Below are 20,706 nucleotides of genomic sequence, written 5' to 3' on the forward strand. Positions count from 1 at the left end.
AATGGTTTAGGTTTCTCGACAACTGTGCGTTCAATGCTGACAATGTGCTATTACAAATTACAAGGGGAAATGGATAGACCTTTAAAGTTTGCGTTTTAAAAGGTGGGATCCCCTACCTTTTCTGGAGTTTTGTGGGCTGTTTGGACGGCCACATCACACAATGTAGAGGTTTCCTTTTGCAAATTCCCCAAAGAATTCAGGAGGATTGATCTAGGGCCTAGGGAGATGCTATGAATGAAAAAGGATTTCAGATTTTGTTCCTTCATTTGTTTTCTCCTCAGTTGGCACTAAAGTCACAGGAAATGCTTTATCCTTCCTTTAGCAGATGGGTGACACTTCATTGAGAATATATATGGAAATGTATATTGTGCACACTATATAATACCAGATATGGTCTGCTTTTAAAAGGGATTCCCTCCTACCCCATTGTTTTGTGAGCAGTTTGCTGCGCATTTTGTTGTAAGTGTTGCAGGAAAGTGTTTTACATACACACAACGTTAGACTACAGCTTGCACACACTCCAATCTCCCAGTTGTGCCAACATGTACTAAAGGTTTGGTTTTCTTGGAATGAAGGTCACTGGGCACTGTGATATCTTCAGGATATATGGCTTTATCACTTATACACAACTGGAGCACAAGATAGAGGAGGTCACAGCATTAACACTCTGTTAGGTTTACAGGGACAATCTCTCTCTCTCTCTCTCTCTCTCTCTCTCTCTCTCTCTCTCTCTCTCTCTCTCTCTATGCTTGTTCTTCTACCTCTAGGATGACATAGCATTCAGCCAGATGAAGGCCCACCTATTTGTCTCTGGCAACATGGCAACTCTTTAATGCTGAACATGCAGGATGCTTACAGGACCCACTACAGCCATTATGTTAACAAAGAGACTGAGTTGAGCAGTTCAGCGGTTCTCTTCTCCTACAACTGCTTTCCCCATCACCTAGTTTCCTATGTGAAGGGATGTTTTATGTGTGTTGGAGAGCTTTCAGATCTATCACCAGTCTACAGAGGTACAAGTCACGATGTTCTGGGAGAAAATATTCTTGATGGGTAGGGTTTTACAATAAAATAATATGAACTCCAAGGGGGTGTGGTTCATGTATCTGACAGTGCAAACCTATACTTGTCTATGCAGAAGTGAGCCACAATGAGTTCTGTGGGACTTCATTTCAGTGCGCTTAGAACTGCAGCATACATTTCTCCCCACAGCTGCCCTCCAACTTCTTCATTGAATAAAAAAGAAGACATTTGTTGATTCGACATGAATGCTCCATAAATGGAAACTTTTGAAAACACTATGAACACAGCTGCTGGCAGTTTGATGGGTAAAATTATTGCCTTCCTTCTCCTGTTGGCTAAGTCACAGATTCTATATACCGATTTCTTCATTTCCCAATCAGCCCTTACAAACTACTTCCAGAATGAGAGGCTACACAGCCAATTCTTCCGTTTCAAAAATTGACACCTCTTCAATTTGCCATCACTTTCTATGCTTAGCAGCTTGATTTCCCATGCTCTGTGACACACTGAATCCCTATTATGTTCCTGTCGATTTTGTCTTTGACAAGACAAGCAGCTGTCTTCATTCTGCCAGTCAAGCTAGCCAACAGCCATGTCAGGAGCAGATGGATAGCAAAAGGGGGGGCATCTTCTAATTCTCATTGCCTTTTTGTTTTCTTTGTCTTCTAATCTTTCCTAATAAAGAGCTTCACAACAGCCAAAAGCCTTGACCACCCCCACCTGCATCCAGGAAGAAGGATGCCAGCCGATACACAGACAAACACACCCCTTGGAACTTGCTTCCACAGGCTGTATCTTGGCTTCTCAGAGTATGGATCCATCAGATTTGCACAAAACCAGAAAACCACCAAAGTGTGTGTTTAGAATGTACAATTGCCTGACAGTGTGTTTTTGCGTACTTCCTGGCAGGAAATTTAAAAAACCAAAAACAAATAGGGTGTGCATGCAGCTTTCTGCATACCAACCCTTTTGGTACTTAAGCAGTATAATAGAATCAACAAATTAGAAGGCAGGGACAAACACAAAAGGGAACCACTTGCTGGTATAAATGGGAAAGACCAAAGTTGCTCTTCTTGTACAAATTAAAATATGTGTGAGTGTGGACTCCTCCAGTCTAACTCAAATAAGGAAACATAGACCAACAGCTGAATAATGCTCAAATGTGGGCATGCTCACCAATGTGTATCACTTCAAAGTTGTTTACATTGAATCAGTTTTTGTGGCCATTCACCAAATTTGGAGAGATATTTCAATCCCTGTTTGCTTTCACCACCCTGAAGAATTTGGTACCATCAGTTCATTGTTAAACTATGGAGCTTACTCCCACAAGAATTGTCTAATCTCCGTGGCCATGAGCACAATTCATAGCAGCAAATTTTGCAAGTTGATTACGTATTCTGAGAAGAAGTAAAGGTAAAAGGTAGGTAATAATAATAATAATAATTTATTTATGCCCCTCCCATCTGGCTGGGTTTTCCCAGACACTCTGGGCAGCTTCCAACCAAATATTAAAAACATTAAACATTAAAAACTTGCCTAAACAGGGCCACCTTCAGTTGTATTTTAAAAGTAAAATAGTTGCTTATTGCCTTGACATCTGCTGGGACGCTTCGGAGCCAGATAGTCAATAGCCCTGGTTAACTCTGTATTCCAACGGGTCACCAGGGAATCAGCTGAAAGGCCATCAACATGAAATAAAACATCCCCTACCACTCTCTGGAAACAATTTAGATCCATTAGATCAAGGGAAGTAATAGTACCACTGTATTCTGCTCTGGTCAGACCTCACCTGGAGTACTGTGTCCAGTTCTGGGCACCACAGTTCAAGAAGGATACTGACAAGCTGGAACGTGTCCAGAAGAGGGCAACCAAAATGGTCAAAGGCCTGGGAATGATGCCTTATGAGGAAGGCTTAGGGAGCTGGGTATGTTTAGCCTGGAGAAGAGAAGGTTAAGGGGTGATATGATATATAAAAGGATGTCATATAGAGGAGGGAGAAAGGTTGTTTTCTGCTGCTCCAGAGAAGCGGACACGGAGCAATGGATTCAAACTACAAGAAAGAAGGTTCCACCTAAACATTAGGAAGAACTTCCTGACAGTAAGAGCTGTTCGACAGTGGAATTTGCTGCCAAGAAGTGTGGTGGAGTCTCCTTCTTTGGAGGTCTTTAAGCAGAGGCTTGACAGCCATATGTCAAGAATGCTTTGATGGTGTTTCCTGCTTGGCAGGGGGGTTGGACTGGGTGGCCCTTGTGGTCTCTTCCAACTCTATGATTCTATGATTCTAAGTGGTGGGGGCGGACCATCCGAATCAGTCCCACCTCCCTGCAGAGGGGAAGGGTCGTGGAGAAGTCCAGTTGAACCAGGAAGTGATCTGACCATGGCACTTTTACTTAATCACCAACATCCATAGAGGTGAACACCAGGTCTAAGGTATGTCCGCAGCTATGAGTTGGGCCAAACTTATTCAGGGACAGTCCCACTGCAGCAGGGCCTATTTATCTACTTGCATTGGTATGCTTTCAAACTGCTAGGTTGGCAGAACTGCTAGGTTGGCAGAAGCTGGGACATAGCAACGGAGCTCACCCCGCTGTGTGGATTTGAACCACCTACCTTCCGATCAGCAAGTCCAAGAGGCTCAGTGCCTTGGTTTGTCTAGAGGACCAAACTTGAAGGCAGGACTAGAAGCGATGGGTGGGAAATTGATTTTGGCACGACAATAGGGGAAATGTGGGAAAGCTCTGCAAGAGTGGAACAGACTGTCTTGGGAGATGGTGGGCTCTCCTTTGCCAGAGACATTTAAGCAGAAACTGTAAGGCCATCTGTCAGAGATGCGAGAACTGCATCCTGTATTGCAGATCCTGCTTTGAGCACAAGGTTGAACTAGAATCCCCTAACAGCTCAGTACTTGAAACATTGTCAAATTGCTGCTATTAGGACTATCCTTGTTCATCACCCTCTGCAAAAAAAGTCCCTTTGACTCCATAATTCTTTGATTATATATTGAATCCACTGCCAATCTATTTCACTGCGTGACCTTCTGGGTTCTAGGCTTAGGAGAGATGGGAGAGGAAATCACAACTCTTCCCCACATAATTCATAATTTCAAAAACCTTTGACACCCCCCACTTAGCCATCCTCTTTTAAAAGTTTTTTTTAAATACAAATCTTCAAGTGGTTTAAGTCTTTCTTCATAGGAAAGGTGTTCCAGCTTCTTGATCTAGGAAGCTGAATGTAAATTTTAATGCCATGCATTTCCATTTAATAGAAAGGGGATGTCACATTTAAGCTTAGCTGCAGATCTGTCTTTAACAGGAGGGGGAAGCGGTGGGCATTTCTGAATGTTTCTAGACCATCACCCCCATCTCTAAAACATACCTTTTGGAAAGCATTTTAATTATCTTAAATAAATGAGATCCTCATTCCTCCCTCACACACTTCTTTCTGAAGAGCCAAGGTGTCTTGAGTCTCTGTTACGTGTTTAACCAAGCTTCTTGCATCTGCCTTCCCTCCCATGTTTCAATCTCCGTTTTCTTTAATCTGGTATTCATTAAAACTGACCTTCAGCCTGCAAGGTTACAGTATCTTTACTCTTTCTTTCTTTATTAAAGAAGAACACATATAATGGCACAGCAGGGAACACCAGAAATCAGAAAGCCTTTTGTTTTAAGCAAAACAAGTGTTTTTCTTTTCATAGAGAGTGATGGACAGGCATCATCATAGCAATGCAATAACGTGTTAAGCATTGAGCTGTTAAAGAACTGCTTTAGATTAATCTGGCTATATTTTAACTTGGAAATGCACCTCCTAACTCCCTTATCTATTCCAGTGCACCTGGCACTGTGTCCTATTTAAATGTACAAATCCAAAGCTCGTACTAGGTAAATATTCAGATTTCAATCAAACACATATATTCGGTGGGTGGGGGGAGAGATTCTCTATATTCGGTCTCTGGATTTCCTCCACCTCTGCAGGTGTGGGAGGAGAGGAGCTGCCAAGAGCCTATAGATTTTGTACATGAATTGAAAAGCATGACCTTGCTCCGTAATCTTCATAGCAATGCATTCCAAAGAAAGGAAAGCTATTCTGCGGCTTGAAGCGAGTTCACTGCAGTTTTCTTAAATGCCCCCTTTTTTATTTTATTCTAAGCAGAGGCAGCAGTAACGGTTTGGGCTTCAAATCAGTTTTCCATGATGCCTTCCGAGACTGGAATGGGATGAAAGGACTCGCAACCCAAGCTGGTCAGATGCTCGCCGCCTGTGGAAAAGGGGTCATCATTGGGCAACATTTTGACATCTCGACTCCAGCTTCCCTCCTCCTCTCTTGTCATCAGATTCTCTGCTGTTTTGCCACCTCCTGCTGGATCTTTTGTTCCAGGGCAGGTAAAGCTCTGAACCTGTATAGGTCTAGCTTCTTTTCCAGCTAGGTAGAGCAGCTACCAAGGAGACTTATAGAGTCACTGATCGTGCACAGTGGCTGTCAGTGGATGTGGTACCCTGTGCACAGTGCCTCACTTGTTGGCACTCTGCAAAGTGCTACTCACTGGGCTTTGAAACTCTTGGTGATCGGCTGGTCATCGGGGCTTGCAAACCTCTGTTCACAATGCTTTGATGGGGCCTGCAAAGCCCATTTCCGCTCAGCTGCATTTTATAAGAAGACATGAGATCAGTGCTGGATTTACGTATAAGCTAAACAAGCTATAGCTTAGGGCCCCACTCTCTTGGGGGACCCCAAAAAAAATTAAAAAAACAACAACTGGATGTACATTTCCAAAATATAAGATTAAAAACAAATAAAATAAAACCTACATACAGTTAGAGCTTAATAATTATTTCACTACTTCTTCTTAATTGTATTTCACTATCAATATACTTCTTCTTAATTGTATTTCAGTTCAACACTGATAAAATACATATTTTGTTATGTGCAAATGGCTTGAGATACCTATTAGGTCCATAAATTACCATGCAGCATATATTCAACACAAAAAACAGCGACAAATTGTTGTTGGCAAAAGACAGCTGGACATATAAAGGGCCCCATTACCTTCAGCAGCTTAGGGCCTCATCAAACCTAAATCCGGCCCTGCATGAGATGTCAAGCAAATGGGTGTGGCTTGGCTGAAATACCCTCACCGGCCAAATGGGGAAACTTGGCAGGCCTAATTATATTTTTCTGAAACAAAAAGCTGCAACCAGAAGGTTGTATGGCAGAAGGAGATGTGGAAACTGCACCGGAAAACTCTGTTGCTCTGTTATACAAGACTAAATTAATTACCACCTCCACGCCACTCTGACAGAAGCGAGCTCTGTTTTCCTTCAATGTGCAAACTTTTATTGCTCTTTCCAGGTTGGGCCTGTCACTTATATTACAATGCGGTCAGACTGAAAGTCAGAATTGTTGGATAACAGGGTCCTCACGACAGAAGGCGTCAGTGTCGCAAATTTGAAAAATGGGTTCCTCAAGGGTAGCTTTTGCCTGCCAAGGCTCTTTTTTAAAAGGAGCTCAGGCAGCTTTTAATGCACTGCCAGTTTCCTCTCAGCTTTCTCAAAGGGAAATTCAGTGCAGAATAATCAATCAGCCCAGATATTGAATGCTGCAGTTTCAGGGGAATGCCTAGGGCAGCTCTAATTTTCTACCTCCAGCTTCAAGCAGACAATGTCTTGGACCCTGAAAAGTCTCACCTGGCTTCAGATGCAGAGAACTGTGTCTCTAATTGGATCGGTTTGCCCTGAAGTAAACCCAAGCCCAGACATTATGCACTTAAAATTATACCATTAGCAGTGGTTGATACCAAAGACCTAAAACTGCATATGCAACATGCATCAATCTAATGTTCTATCCACACCAGAGTTGCTGCGGATTGAGCCATTCAAAGCTCCTTGCACATTCCCTATAACCCTAGTGGAAGTTGCAATTTATCCCCCCACCCCACCCCTATTTTTTTAAAAAAATCAATCTTTTAATTATTTCTAAAATACATCTCCAACTATATATATTTAAGAGAGACATTGAGAAACAACTATCACTGCTATAATTATATATATAGCATGGAAGGATTGTGAGCTTAGGACAAATTCTTGGGTATGGATTTCTTTAATTCTGATTATATATCTTCTGCACAAGGCTCTGGTTTCTTACTTTTCAGTTTTCCTCCTTTACACATCAGCTCACAAATGTATATATATATGTGTGTGTTCCTACTTTCTTCAGTTTAAGATGGAATTTTGCTATAAGAAGCTGATGATCTGAGTTACAGTCAGCTCCAGGTCTTGTTTTTGCTCACTGTATAGAGCAATCTGATTAAAAGATCCATGAAGGAGCTTTTGCATAGTATGTTGTCATAAAGTTGAAGGAGTATGTTTACCTGTAGTATTGCACACCTTACTGGGGTGTATTTCACACAAGGCACCCACAACAAAGTATGGATGACACAAAGGGGGAGCAACTGAAGGTGTGTGGAAATACAGACACTTTTGTTTTCTCAGTGTTGTGGTACAGCTTAAGACACACATTCGCACCTACATGCATTCTGCTGACATTTCATTTAAGAAATGAGGGAGACAGCAGGGAACTAAATACACACCTTATTATGTTTTGCTGGGTCAGCTGATAGCTGGCTGTGTTTTCCTTAAGTCTGCATTTTGTTAGGTGAAGGCCTGCCTATTTTTCATTCTCTCCTTATTACCAGCTAGCAACCCCTTTCATGCTTAAGCATAACTATTTCTTCACTAATTCTACAACCAATATATTCTCCTTGAAACCTATATATCCAGCAAGCAAAACAGATTCTCTGCTCAGCCTCCATTATGTAGCCAGTGGGAGCTCTCTATTCTCCAGAGTGGGCAGGTTGTCTTCCTTCAAACCAGTGAATACACACTTAAACAAATAATAAATGCTTACTGTTTTGCTAGAAGAATATTTTTGTGTGCACCCCAGTCTCCGAGCAATGAGAAACTTCAAGGGTGCCTACAGCTATCCAGAGTTCAGTTGCCTTGGAATGAAGGTGAATAGAGACTGTGGTGTCTTTAGGGCATATACATGTTTATTTACACTTATATACAACCTAGCCCTAGAATGGAAGGGCTTACAGCATTAATACTCCAACAGATCTTGCTATAGCTCAGGACCCAGCACAGAGCAAGACAAGTCTCTGTCTCTCCAGCTTCCAGCAGCAGCCAAAACCCTCTGGCCTAATTGCTCTCCTATTGCTTTCATAGAAAGATGTGGCATCCAGCCAAATAAGGGCATTCCCCACAAGTGTCCAGGGAGAATTAGGACACCCTGTTTCTTCCCTGTGAGAGCATAGTGGCCATTTTAGGCATAATGATATCACGCAATGTGCCTCGAAAAAAGCACTTTTGGGGAGCCGTGATCTCACACAGCACCCCAAATTGCACATGGGGGGCATTATATATAAATATATTAGTAACTTTGTATTAATGTAACTGTGTGTTTTTGTAAAGTGATAAGTTGTCTGTCGTTGCTTCAGTACACTGTTTAGAAATATTTTAAATACAGTGGTACCTCGGTTTACAAACACAATTGGTTCCGGAAGTCTGTACTTAACCTGAAGCGTACTTAACCTGAAGCGAACTTTCCCATTGAAAGTAATGGAAAGTGGATTAATCTGTTCCAGACGGGTCCACGGAGTACTCAACCTGAAGTGTACTTAACCCGAGGTATGAGTGTAATTGGTTCCGGAAGTCCGTACTTAACCTGAAGCGTACTTAACCTGAAGCGAATTTTCCCATTGAAAGTAATGGAAAATGGATTAATCCGTTCCAGACAGGTCCGCGGAGTACTTAAACTGAAAATACTCAAACCGAGGCGTACTTAAACCGAGGTATGACTGTATATTAATGTATATTAAGCAGTATAGAAATCAAATAATCAAACAATCAACATTTTGGGCACTAGTGTTTAATGAATGCCAGAAACTGCTGTATATTAGCAGTATATATTTTATTCTCTAAAAGTGATGGTATGACAGCCCTAACAAACTAACACTGACCTTGCTTGGGCTGAAGCACTTCAGTCCTAGTTCTAGTTCCAGGGTACATGCCATACCATAATAAGTCATTGCCTGTCTATTCAGCACCACATTTCACCACAACTAGGACTGCTGCTACTTCCAAACTCTTTCAGCATGTATCCTTTGGCTGAGTTTCACAGTGAATGGATGCTGTTTCTTGTCCCCTGCAATGCTGATTTATAGTGACAAACAAAGGAACAAAAACATCATTGATCAAAATGCTTTTCTGACAGCTGATTCTCATTCATTCCTGCAGGACTGTGCTCCCAGCTCTCTCTCTCTCTCTCTCTCTCTCTCTCTCTCTCTCTCTCTCTCTCTCTCTCTCTCTCAGAGAAAGGCAATCTAGGAAACATAATCTCATCATCCAAATGAACTCACTTAATCGAAACCCTCATACGCCACTATCAACACAAAGGTTTAAACAAATTTGATTAATTTATTTCAATTTGCACAAAATTTCCTCTCAAATGATAATGAATGAAGAGAAAACAGTTAAGGTAAACAAAGAAGCAGCGTCATTGCTTTATTTGTTTATTAATTTATTGGGGGGTATCACATAATAGTGTTCTGTTTATATCAATTCTACTTTTTTATTAAAAAAGAAAAGAAGGAAAACCTTTTTTTGTCATTTTTCTCAGTCTTGTAAGCACTGCTTATCACTGGACAACTAGGACTTATTTCTGAGTGAGCCAGCGCAGGATGAATTGAGCATGCTTTTAAAAGGTCAAGGGAGCTATCCAAGAGTCCAGTTCAGTCACTATTGAGCATTCATACCGGTTTGTTTGCACAAATTTATACTGCAATGAGAATTCCTCCTAAATCCACCCTTATTTGTTTGATTTATAAGTCTTCTCGTTAATCTTTAATTCAATCTGTCAATTAAAAGGGGGCCATGGTTCTTTTCTGTTATTTTTACTGAGTAGTGAATGATTTTAAAAAGTTTTTTAAACAATGTAGAATAGCTGGTGAGAAATTATTTTGGAAGCAGCCTTGAAAACTGTGGTTCTTGTCACATTAGCTTACTCTTTGGCCACCCTCTCCAGGGTTAACCATGTGGCCCTCAGTAGCCTACTAAACATTAGCCATTCCTGCAATGCAGTGAGGTTGGGTGGCCAACTGTCTGGGACGCATTGCAGGTGGTTGGACTAGTTGACCCTTGGGGTCACTTCCAACTCTACAGTTCTATGATTCTATGGGTATATAAGGGTGGCACACCTCTGCCCCAAGAATAGCATGATCACATACTTTGGAGGTGGTCAGCTTGAAGAATGGTGGCTGGAGAGCCCTTTAGGCCTCTGTTGAGTCAAAGAAGACACAGACATAGAATATCCAGTGCACCTAGTGTGCATTTACACATAGAAAGACTTGCACACAGAGCCATCTTTTACTTCCCACAGTCAACCCCAGCACCAGCTCTTTTGAGCTCCTAGCAACCTAGTTGCTTAGCAAAACCATTCATAAAAATCAGGCTTTTAATGCTGTTCCATTTCTTTCTTTTGTTGCCTCTCCTTTGTCTATGTAAAAGGGCGAGTCTCTGTGAGACAGAACCATCTTCCTAATATTTGTATTTCAAATTCCTATAATCAAAAATATAGACAAATAAGGCATGCCCAGAATAATAACAACAAATCTTCTTCCTGCCATCCTCCTCTCTAGGACTGTGGTTCGTTATTTGTGTGGTGTGTTACTAGGTTAACATTTCAAAACGAAGCAACACCCTGGGGATCTGATACATGAAACATGGGTGTTGGGTCTCCATGACATTCTGTGGAATGCTGACAGGAAGGCTCTTCAGCCCAATCTCCTCCAGGACTTCACTTGCATTGGGGTTTAGGGCTGATCTGGCTGCTTCCGATGCCACCGATAAGTCCTGCAATACGTAAAGTAGTACACTTCTCATCGAGGGAGCGGGCATCGCTCAAAGGGAAGAACCATTGACCTTGAGAATTGCTCAGTGCTAGTGAATAGGCTTCTTTTGTATGCAAATGATTCCCAGTGGCCCTTCCAGTTAAAAGGATCAAGGAGCAGGAGATGGGAAAGATTCATCTGCCTGAGACTTTGGGGAGTCCCAGCCAGTCAGAGTAAACAGTTCTAGGCTAGATGGACAAATAAGCTTGGCATGGTACCAGATGGCTTTCTTTAGAAACAAATTCTTCGCCACTGTGTGTCATCACTGCCGGCCCTCTCCCATCTTACATGAAGGATGAAGCAGCAGAGCTCCAGACAGTTTGTTTCCAGGCATCGTTTTGAAGCATGACTGCTGTTAACTTCTAACTAATTTCTAAGTAAATTTTAGAAATTTAGGTGCCACTGTGGCATGGGGTGGTGGGGGCTTAAGAAATCCCTACAGACAATCCTGCATTATTCTCATAGAATCTTAGAGTGGGAAGGGACCCCCCCCCAAGGGTCTTCTAGTCCAACCCCCTGCAATGCAGGCATCTCAGCTGAAGCATCCATGACAGATGTCCATCCAACCTTTGCTTTAAAACCTCCAAGGAAGGAGAGTCCACCACCTCTCATGGGAGTCTGTTCCGCTGTCGAACAGCTCTTCCTGTCAGAAGGTCTTTCTATTTGTCTAGTCAGAATCTCATTTCCTGTAGCTTGAAGCCATTCATTTGAGTCCTACCCTCCAGAGCAGGAGAAAACAAGCATGATCCCTCTTCCATGTGACAGCCTTTAAGATATTTGAATATGGCTATCATGTCTCCTCTTTTCCAGGCTCCTTCAAATACTCCTCATAAGGCTTAGTTTCCAGACCCTTGATCATCTTGGTCACCCTCCTCTGCAAATATTCCAGCTTGTCAACATCCTTCTTAAATTGTGGTGCCCAGAATTGGACACAGTATTCCAGATGTGGTGGGAGTTCTGGCTTTAACATCACCAAGTCCATAAAAGGCAAGAAAAATCCTCGTCCGTCTCTGCAGCTTAGCCCACAGAAAACCTGGTTGTTTTGTTCTACCTGAAATGAAGGGGAGGGGGGAAGCATAAGTAATTTATTTGGAGTGTGAGAAGAGGGAAGGAGAAGAGGCCTCACAGTAATTATAGATAAGCAACCAAGCATGCCATGCTATTAATGTCTGCTTGGTTCTAATACGGAGAAAGAATAGGAATCTGCATTTCCCCTCCCCCATTTTAATTCTTTTAACAGGCACTTTTCAAGCCTGTGGCATTAAAAATAAAAAAGCCACCATTGCTCTAGTTTCTGTTGACCTCAGTGGAATGGAGCTTAGAGTCAAGTTCAAATGGAAGAACAAAGCACCAGCCCCTGGGCAGCCTGTGGATTCTACCTTTTCATGTTCCTTCCACCCATGGCTTTGAAGCAGTGGCTATTGGCCCTTTCATATATGAAAGGCGCGTGTGATGGCTTCAAGGTCTTTGGAGAGGCACAGCCACCCAAATCCTAAAAGGAAGTTGTCAGAAACACAGTGGAGTGTTGCTAGTCACTGCGGAAGCAGGTGGGCATTTGCATTCAACCACCATAACTAGAAACATGCGCTACAGCCATGGCAGTGGGGGCAAAGCAAGCACGAGATCCTGCTCGATGCATGTCTCAGAAAAGAGAAGGTAACAAGGGCTATGATCTCCTCCATTGCCGTTCCATCTGTACAAGGGGAAAGGCCATAACTCAGCGGCAGAGAATCACTGGCATCTCCAGATAGGACGGAGAAGAGCTCCTTTCTGAAGTCCTGGAGAGTGGCTGCCAGTCAGGGTAGGCAATGCTGGATTAACTAAATCAGTATAACATAGTTTCCTAGGTTATTTTGCTCACTTTAACTGCTATGTCTTTGTGAAGGGCTGTCACAAATATGATAGATCACCTCCCCTCCCCACCCCCCGTTGCCCCAGAAAGGTTCAAATTGCAAGAAAGGGGATTTCACTAGTCACTAAGAATAATGTCCTGACAGTATAAGCGGCTGGGGAATGGAAGAGGTTGCCATGAAAAAGAATAGCTTTCCTTTGTTAGAGGTTTTTAAGTAGAGGCTGGGCAGCCATTTACCAGGGGTCTTGCTGGAGGGGTTGGACAATATGATCTTTGAGGTGCCTTCTAATTCTATATGTGCCCCAATGCATCGAGAGATCCATGTCTAAGAAGCACACACACATCACTGTAGAACATCTGGTGGGAGGTGCCAGTGATGATTCTTCAGAGCTTCCCTTCTTTTTACGCTGACCCTGTGTGGGAATTAGCGGGTATAGGGTGGTATATAAATTCAATTAACAACAATAACAACATCAACAACAATCTTTGAACTACTGTCTCACATTTTATCCTAGAATCAGTGGAGACTGAGTACTTTTTTTTTCTACATAGTCCACACACATGTAGATCTATTGATATATATATATTTGCTCCTGAAAAGCAATGATAGAGAAACTGCTTTCATTCAGAAAGCAACAGCTCACTGCCGATTAATTCTGCGTTAACCTGCAGTGTGTCCGTTCAAACACAGATGTGGGCAGTCTTGGCACTTGCAGGCTTCCTTCTTCATTCAGCTGAGGGAAAGGTGCAAATAACCTAATCTAGGGGAGGTTTCAAATGTGTATCAAGTAAGGACGCCCAGCCTTGCGGGTGGCAGTATCTGGAATCAATCTACATTGAAATCAGCATATTGAGGATGAGCATGAACAATTCCAGATCAAGAAAAACTACATTTTTGTGCTACCAATGAGTGTCTATGCAGCCCAAGCTACTGTAGTTGGTTATATGTCCCAGACCAGCTACTGAAGCTTTGCTGGCCCGAACTGGAACCAGGCCACAGAAACTTGCAACTGAACCTGAACGGAAACAGCAAAATTAACGGTTCGCTCTGTGCATCGTGTACCACCTCCTACAAATACTTGCACATAAACAGAGTGCTTTGGTGCATTCGGAAATGGGGCACTTGATTTGGGAGTTGAAAAGCTTGGATGCTGGAGGAAATAGTCTCTTTCTGTTGATAACCACCAGCGTGCTTAATTTTTCTTCCTTTGTCTGTGAAGTCCTCTGATCTATAATGACACCTAGTGGAAAGAGGCTTCATTGCAAAAGTACATCCCAATGCACTCAATGCACTGTGCCATCAAGAGACACATGTAACCCAAGAAGTAATATACAACCCATATGAACTGCTGGCACTTGTGCCATATGGCATATAGTAACCCCTCCCCCCCATCAGACTTGGGAGGAGAACCCCTTTATCATACCCAATAGAATGCTTTTTGCAAGCCCGATTGCAACAGGAAGGTGCATTTTCAGAGAAGTCACAACTGGGGAAAGGAACCCTCTTCTCCCTGTGTGCGGCACATACTAAGTTACAATTAGTCTCGGACAAGGCCTTCTATCACCTGCGTGCCTCCAAATGGTGATTTTAAGCCGTTTCCTCTGCTTTTTCCGTCGTGTTGCCATACATCCGGGTTTCCCCTGACATTTTGCCAATTCGGCAAAATTCCCCCGAAGCCATTTTTACACCCGAAAAACAGGGCATGTCAGAAATTTTCCTGACGCATGGCAAGCCCACCCACCACTGATATGCAACCCCCTAGAGAGCAAGGGTAGACAACATGATGCCTTCCAGATTTTGATGGACTGCAACACTCATCAGCCCCTATTACTGTGGCCAAAAATCAGAGGGATGGGAGCTGTAATCCACTAACATGTGCATCATATTAACTACCCTTGCCCTAGAGACTTGGCCAACAGGGAATATGCGGGGGTGGGGGTGGAAGAGTCACTATCCCCCAAGCCAGTTTCAGAGGCTGCAGGGGAGAGAAAGGGAGGGTTGTCCCATTGCACAAGTTGAAGTCCTTGCTCAGAGCTGGATGGATGAATCCTGCCCACTGCTTTCCTGTTTACCACATTACTCTGTTAGCTTTGACCATGCTTCACTTGAAAATACTTCAAACCAGTTACAACTTTTTCCATGTATCTGTGTACTGCCTCCCCAATTATGAGAGCATAAATACCCACAGGGGGGTTGCAATGAGGGAGCGATGGGGGCGGTACGCCCCGGGTTCCACTCTGGGGGGTGCCACTTGGCGCCCCCACCCCCCGCGACTCCCAAGCCGAGCCTCCAGTGGACTTTTTACCGGGAGGCTAGAGGCTCGGCTTGGGAATCGCAGGGGTGGGGGCGCCAAGTGGCACACACACACCCCGCCGCACCGCACGGATTGGAGTCACCGGGGGCGGCAATACCCCGCTACGTAACACACATGCGCAGTGGGATGCTGCGCATGCATGTTACGTAGCGGGGTATCGCCGCCGCCCCCCGCGCCTCCAAAGCCGCGCGTCTCCAGCTACAAAACTCCAGGTAGAAAGCCCACTCAGCATGGAGACGCACGCCTCCGGGTGCATGGCAATTTGCCAACCCGGGTGTCGCGGTGCCTCGCTATGCCCCTGAATACCCAAGTGATTAGAACTGCAAGGAGGAGGGATCTTTTTGGATCTCTTTACAGCTGAAAGCTAGAGAATCCTTAAGGCAATTCCTGTGAAATATATAAACCTCGGATAGATCCAAGTAGACACAAACGCTGTGCTCAAAAACAGAAAAGTTTATTAGTTTGATAAGAAAATAATAATAATAATTAGACCAGCAGGGAATAAAAAGATACGAATTCAAATGAATTCGGAGTGGAATAATTCCCAAACACATTTTCTACCAGGTAAAATAAACAGCTCATTTACAGTGGAATCCGAAACGCACTCTCCAAGCAGCAAGTCTCACTGAATTAAGCGAGGCTTACTGCTGGGTAACTGTATATAGGACCACAGCCTCAGTTTCTCTAAGTAATAATCTTGCAATGAAGAGAGAGCACACAAACACATTTTAAATACTATCCACACCCACATTTACAGACACGGGGAAAAGAGGGAAGCAAGGAAGTCCATGTGGGGTTAACACACACACACACACACACACACACACACACACACAAGCAGGATGAGTATATCTGCTGGTTGACTACGCAGTTCGAGAAATCCTAACAGCCAGAGGGCCAGTAGAACAACCGCTGCCACCTTCTCTTCCTGCAACCTGGCCTGGCTCTGAAGTAGTTCCACCCTGGAAAAAAAGGCACTTTCCTATTAAGAAATAACCTGTGCGTTTGTCAGTGGCTTGAAACACTCCCTTCATATTTCCATTTTCTATAGCATGTGAAGCAAGCAGCAGCAGCAGCAAATCCCTTCCATAACAGGGATATATATACAAAAGAGGCATTCGCCCTATTCCCACTCCATTGCTGGGATAGCCTCCCTTCTCCTTGCTCATAATTCCAAGGCCATGTGAACAGGCCTAGCACCCATAAGACTCCAGTGCTAATTGGCTCCCTTTTTCTCCCCTTGCAAAGGCCAAGCAGCCAACTTTGAACAAGAGACTGCTCCACATGGGGCAGGATGGACAGCAGTTCCCCACACAGACTGGAGGTTGATGCTACCAAGCTGTTACACTGACGACACCTCCGTGTATGAAAATGCCTCTGGGAAGTCAGATTTAAAGTGTCTATCATACAAACTTCCTAGATACTCGAAATGAACCAGAGAATTTTATTTTACTTTTACATGTTGAAAGGAAACTAGTTCTGATTTCAACGATCCAACTTTGCCCCATCCCTTTTAAGCATCATTTAACATCTTTGGTTGCAGAAGCTTATTATTCCCCTTAATGAGGCACATTGTACGGAAGAATGGGCTCGACTCAAATGCTTTGGAACAAGACATTTGGAAGAAATAAACAGCTGATGCCAGCATGACAAAACAGGCAGCGAGGCTGCGGAATCTCAATTATATTCTATAAATAAGTATCACTTATACTGACTTAGGACTTTTAGCTAATGGGACAGATACTGTGATTGGCTAGAGAACCATGTCAAAAGCGCTGCACGGCTTATAATGTAAATAATATCTCTCCAGATGCTTCCTAATAAATACAGAATGAAATTCAAGATAAAAAAAGAACTTGGACAAAACCAGCCTAGCCACAGAAAAATTCAGGACACTAGACGATGTTGATGTCCTCTGTTCCTTTGCAATCCATGAAAGAAAACAACATTTGCAGAGAAGTTTAAGCAGGCAAAGAAAAAATAAATAATTACATTGGCAACTTAAAGTACTGGTTTTCTTCTCCTTGTGTTTTTAAGAACAGAGGGCTCATTCACCCCATTCACACTTATGTCCCCTTTCCCCTGGGATAACCTATGGATTAGCAATGGATTGGAACAAATGGCAATCAGGTTTTCTGTGGATTGCCATTTGCTCCAATTTAGCACTAAAGAGCAGGTTTTCCAGGGGAAAGCAGCCAGGCAAAGGCAAAATCACTTTGACTCGTTCATACAAAGTGCAGGATAAGCAGAGAACTGCTCAGACCTGTGCTTTCTAGGAGCTAGCATGGTGACCTTACAAGGCATCCCCAAACTGCGGCCCTCCAGATATTTTGGCCTACAACTCCCATGATCCCTAGCTAACAAGACCAGTGGTTGGGGAAGATGGGAATTGTAGTCCAAAACATCTGAAGGGTCAAAGTTTGGGGATGTCTGCTGTATACTAAACCTTTCGGACACAGTGCAGACTCCAGATTCAGAAGCTTTCAGACTGCGAGACACTTGCATCCTGTGAGAAAGCAGAGGTTAAAAATATGGAGAAAAGCTAGACAAGGCCCCAGACTCACACCCAAAGCCATTTTGGTAGCTTGGCACTCCCTAGGTTATCTGATAGGCAGAGCAATCCTAAGTAAAGGAAGCTAAATTGCATTTAGGAGCAGGGCTACTGCCCGTTGACCCAGAATAAGCCTGGCAGAGGGGAAATGAACTAATAAAATAGAATTTGACTTACACCACCCTTTTTAGTCGCATAACAGTGTCCTCAACTTGACTCAAGATGGCAACCATTTCCATGTTGTCATAATACTGATCTGCTTGGGTGATTTTCAGCAAGATCCCTCCTTTCCCTCTGAACCATTCCTATCCTATTACCAGGTGGTTGGGCAGATGAACCTAGTAGGAAGGTTTGTGGTTGCCCAGGAAATGGTGAACATGTGCATCACTAATTGTAATGTGGCAATTATTGGACAATCTGTTAAAATAATTTGTTGGGGGTTTCTGAACAGAAAGTTCACCTGCCTACAATAAAGCCTTAATTCTTCTTTCTAAATAAGAGGACCTGTACCTAACACTATTATTCGATGTCATTGGGAAAGAATTTAAGGTCAACCAAAAGGCAACAGAGCTAGATATCTGCAGGTGTTTATAACAGAAAAGTTGTAATCAAGCACACCATGCTTTGTTCCTCATTCCTCACATCCATGTCTTTCAATTGGGTGGCAGTTGAGGTCATTCTGCAAAGTGCTTTTTTTCTGAAGGTACTCAAGGGTATGCAGCAGGGCCGGCTCTAGGGGTAGGCTGGGTGGCGCAGGGCGCCAGGGTGCTGGGCTGGCAGGGGGGCACCGCACGGAAGCCCACCCGCCGCGGCAAGAAATGGGGCGGGGGCGCCGGAGCGATCTCCGCAACACGGCACCAGGGCGCCCAACATGCTTGAGACGGCCCTGGTATGCAGCATCAGCACCTTTCTTTTCTAGAAGAAAAGCACTGATTTGGCCTAATAATTGTTAAACATAGAATCATGGAATGGTAGCGATCGAAGGGACCATGAAAATCATTTAGTCCAAACCCCTGCCATGAAGGAATATGCAACTGTCCCATACAGGTATCCAACCTGCAACCTTGATATTATCATTACCACAACATTCCCATCTTCTATGTAGTTAAGAGGCCTGTAGCACCTTAAAAGACCAACAAAATGCATGACCATTCATAGCTTGCAAAGCAGATTCCTATACTGGATACATTTATGTGACCATCTCCTACCACATCAGATGAAGCAGTGCCTTGGTTACAGAAACTCATAATCAGCTGGCATTTCAAGGTGTCACACGTAATTGCCTAGCCAGGCACACAATAATTAGGCAGCGCAACAGAGCTGAGGCCTTAGCCTTGTTGGTTGACGCACTGAAATGTAGGGTGATTCTTGGCCAATACATGTTAGACCACAGCGACTGTTTTAGCTCTTTGCTCCATTCCGTAGCAGTGATTTCCAGAATTTGAATTTTCTTCATCAAATCTCTCTGCAGTCATCTTTTGGAAGTTACATTGTTTTATTCATGAACAGCCTTTCCCTAATTATACCGCTTTGGAGTGTTACTTCCACATTATGTAGAAGTAGTTGGGTTTTTTTAATCACATGACTACAGGCAGGGGTGGGGAATCTTTGGCTAATGTTGCTAATATTCCCTGACCATTGGCCACACTAGCTACAGTTAATGGGAGTTCCAGTCCAACAACATTGGGAGGTCCACAATTTCTCCATCCCTGGCTAGACCCTTATATTTTCCACAGTTTTATTCTCTTCACAATGTTTTAAGGGCCAAGCCACACATGACTCCTGTGGTGTATTCTCCCACAGTATTTTTCTTTAATTAAAATGCAGCTAGCAGGGGAGAGGGTGCAATTTGGATTGAGGCTGAGGTGCACCTGCATTGTGGCCTTGAGGAAAGTCGCTCCCCTTTGAGGCAACAGCCGACGAAAAGAAAAGAAGATACAGATATTTGTATTTTTCCTGTCTTTCTCTATCCTACTTCATAACTTAAAGCAGATTGCTTAAGTTTAAGTTGAAGAAATGGCACCATGTACACGATATACATTTTGTAGAACTTTGAATAATTGTACACAAGCATCATTAAATGACATAAGAGGACAAAGCCCAGGAAGTCCTAGCATTCGTGGTGGGGTTTTGGTTTTTGCTTTCAAGGGATGTAGTTGCTCAGAAGTTTCTTCACTTAGCACAATATAGGCATGGTAGTCTGGTTTCTTGGACAGATTTCACATCTAGATTGCTGCATTCTTTTAGACCCAACAAGGCCAACAAAAAGTCTTTCGAGAGATATTTCCTGTGGACGGTACATCTTTGCTATTGAATCTTGCTACTATTGCACAACAGTTTCAGTTAACTGGTTCATGGCCTATTGCTGGTCAGCTCTACAATGAAAAGAAGTAACTGAAACACAGAGAAGAAATAAAGAAATACAAGAACAGGTTAAGGCTTTACCCCAACCCCAGAAAGAAAACTGGTAGGCGAATACAGCAAAAACCCAATTTGTTTCTGCATATAGATATATATAGAGAGAGAGAGATACACATATGCACACAACTTCTCTTGGGAATGAGGCTTGAGAATTAGCTGTTTTAGTCACGAGTTTCCAGAATGACATTCAGAATATGCTTCAGTTGAGTGAGACGAGACTTCAGGGAGGTCTCAGAAAAGATCGCCAATTTGCGGGTCAAGTCAAGGGGCACGATGGAGATAAGCCACCAACACCAAACTGGCCCATCTGGAGATGCCTTGTGAGGAAAACAAGGAAAAACACATTAACTCATTGTGCCAGGGGTTCCATATCACTTCATGGAGAAATCAGTTATGGCCTGTTCTGTCACTGTAACTGAGGGCAACAAATCTGACAATACCAAGATTATGTTAAGTAGCACAAAGGGATCGTTCCTTCTTCGGCTAATTAGTCTGCATTCCCCACCTGCAACATGGATGGCCGATGTATGCATCTTGTCTTGTTTATCATGTTACAAAGTTGTAAGCCCACCCTGTGAGCTTCTGACATAAATTTCTTGAATAA

The 20,706-nt window shown here is 43.3% G+C and overlaps 1 protein-coding gene across 2 annotated transcripts in view; it reads right to left on the reverse strand.

The window, feature by feature from the left end:
• Positions 1-15,568: 15,568 nt before the first annotated feature.
• Positions 15,569-20,706, reverse strand: part of LOC118080450 (LON peptidase N-terminal domain and RING finger protein 1) — a 41,437-nt gene continuing 36,299 nt past the window's right edge. For both annotated transcript variants that reach the window (XM_035105719.3, XM_035105718.3), the window contains one exon: positions 15,569-20,419. In XM_035105719.3, the coding sequence (XP_034961610.3) occupies positions 20,264-20,419 (156 nt within the window). In that variant the 3' untranslated portion in view covers positions 15,569-20,263. The remainder of the gene's footprint in view (positions 20,420-20,706) is intronic.

This window comes from Zootoca vivipara, chromosome 2, assembly GCF_965207765.1.
Source record: "Zootoca vivipara chromosome 2, rZooViv2.hap1.1, whole genome shotgun sequence".
In the NCBI taxonomy this organism is placed as follows: domain Eukaryota; kingdom Metazoa; phylum Chordata; class Lepidosauria; order Squamata; family Lacertidae; genus Zootoca; species Zootoca vivipara.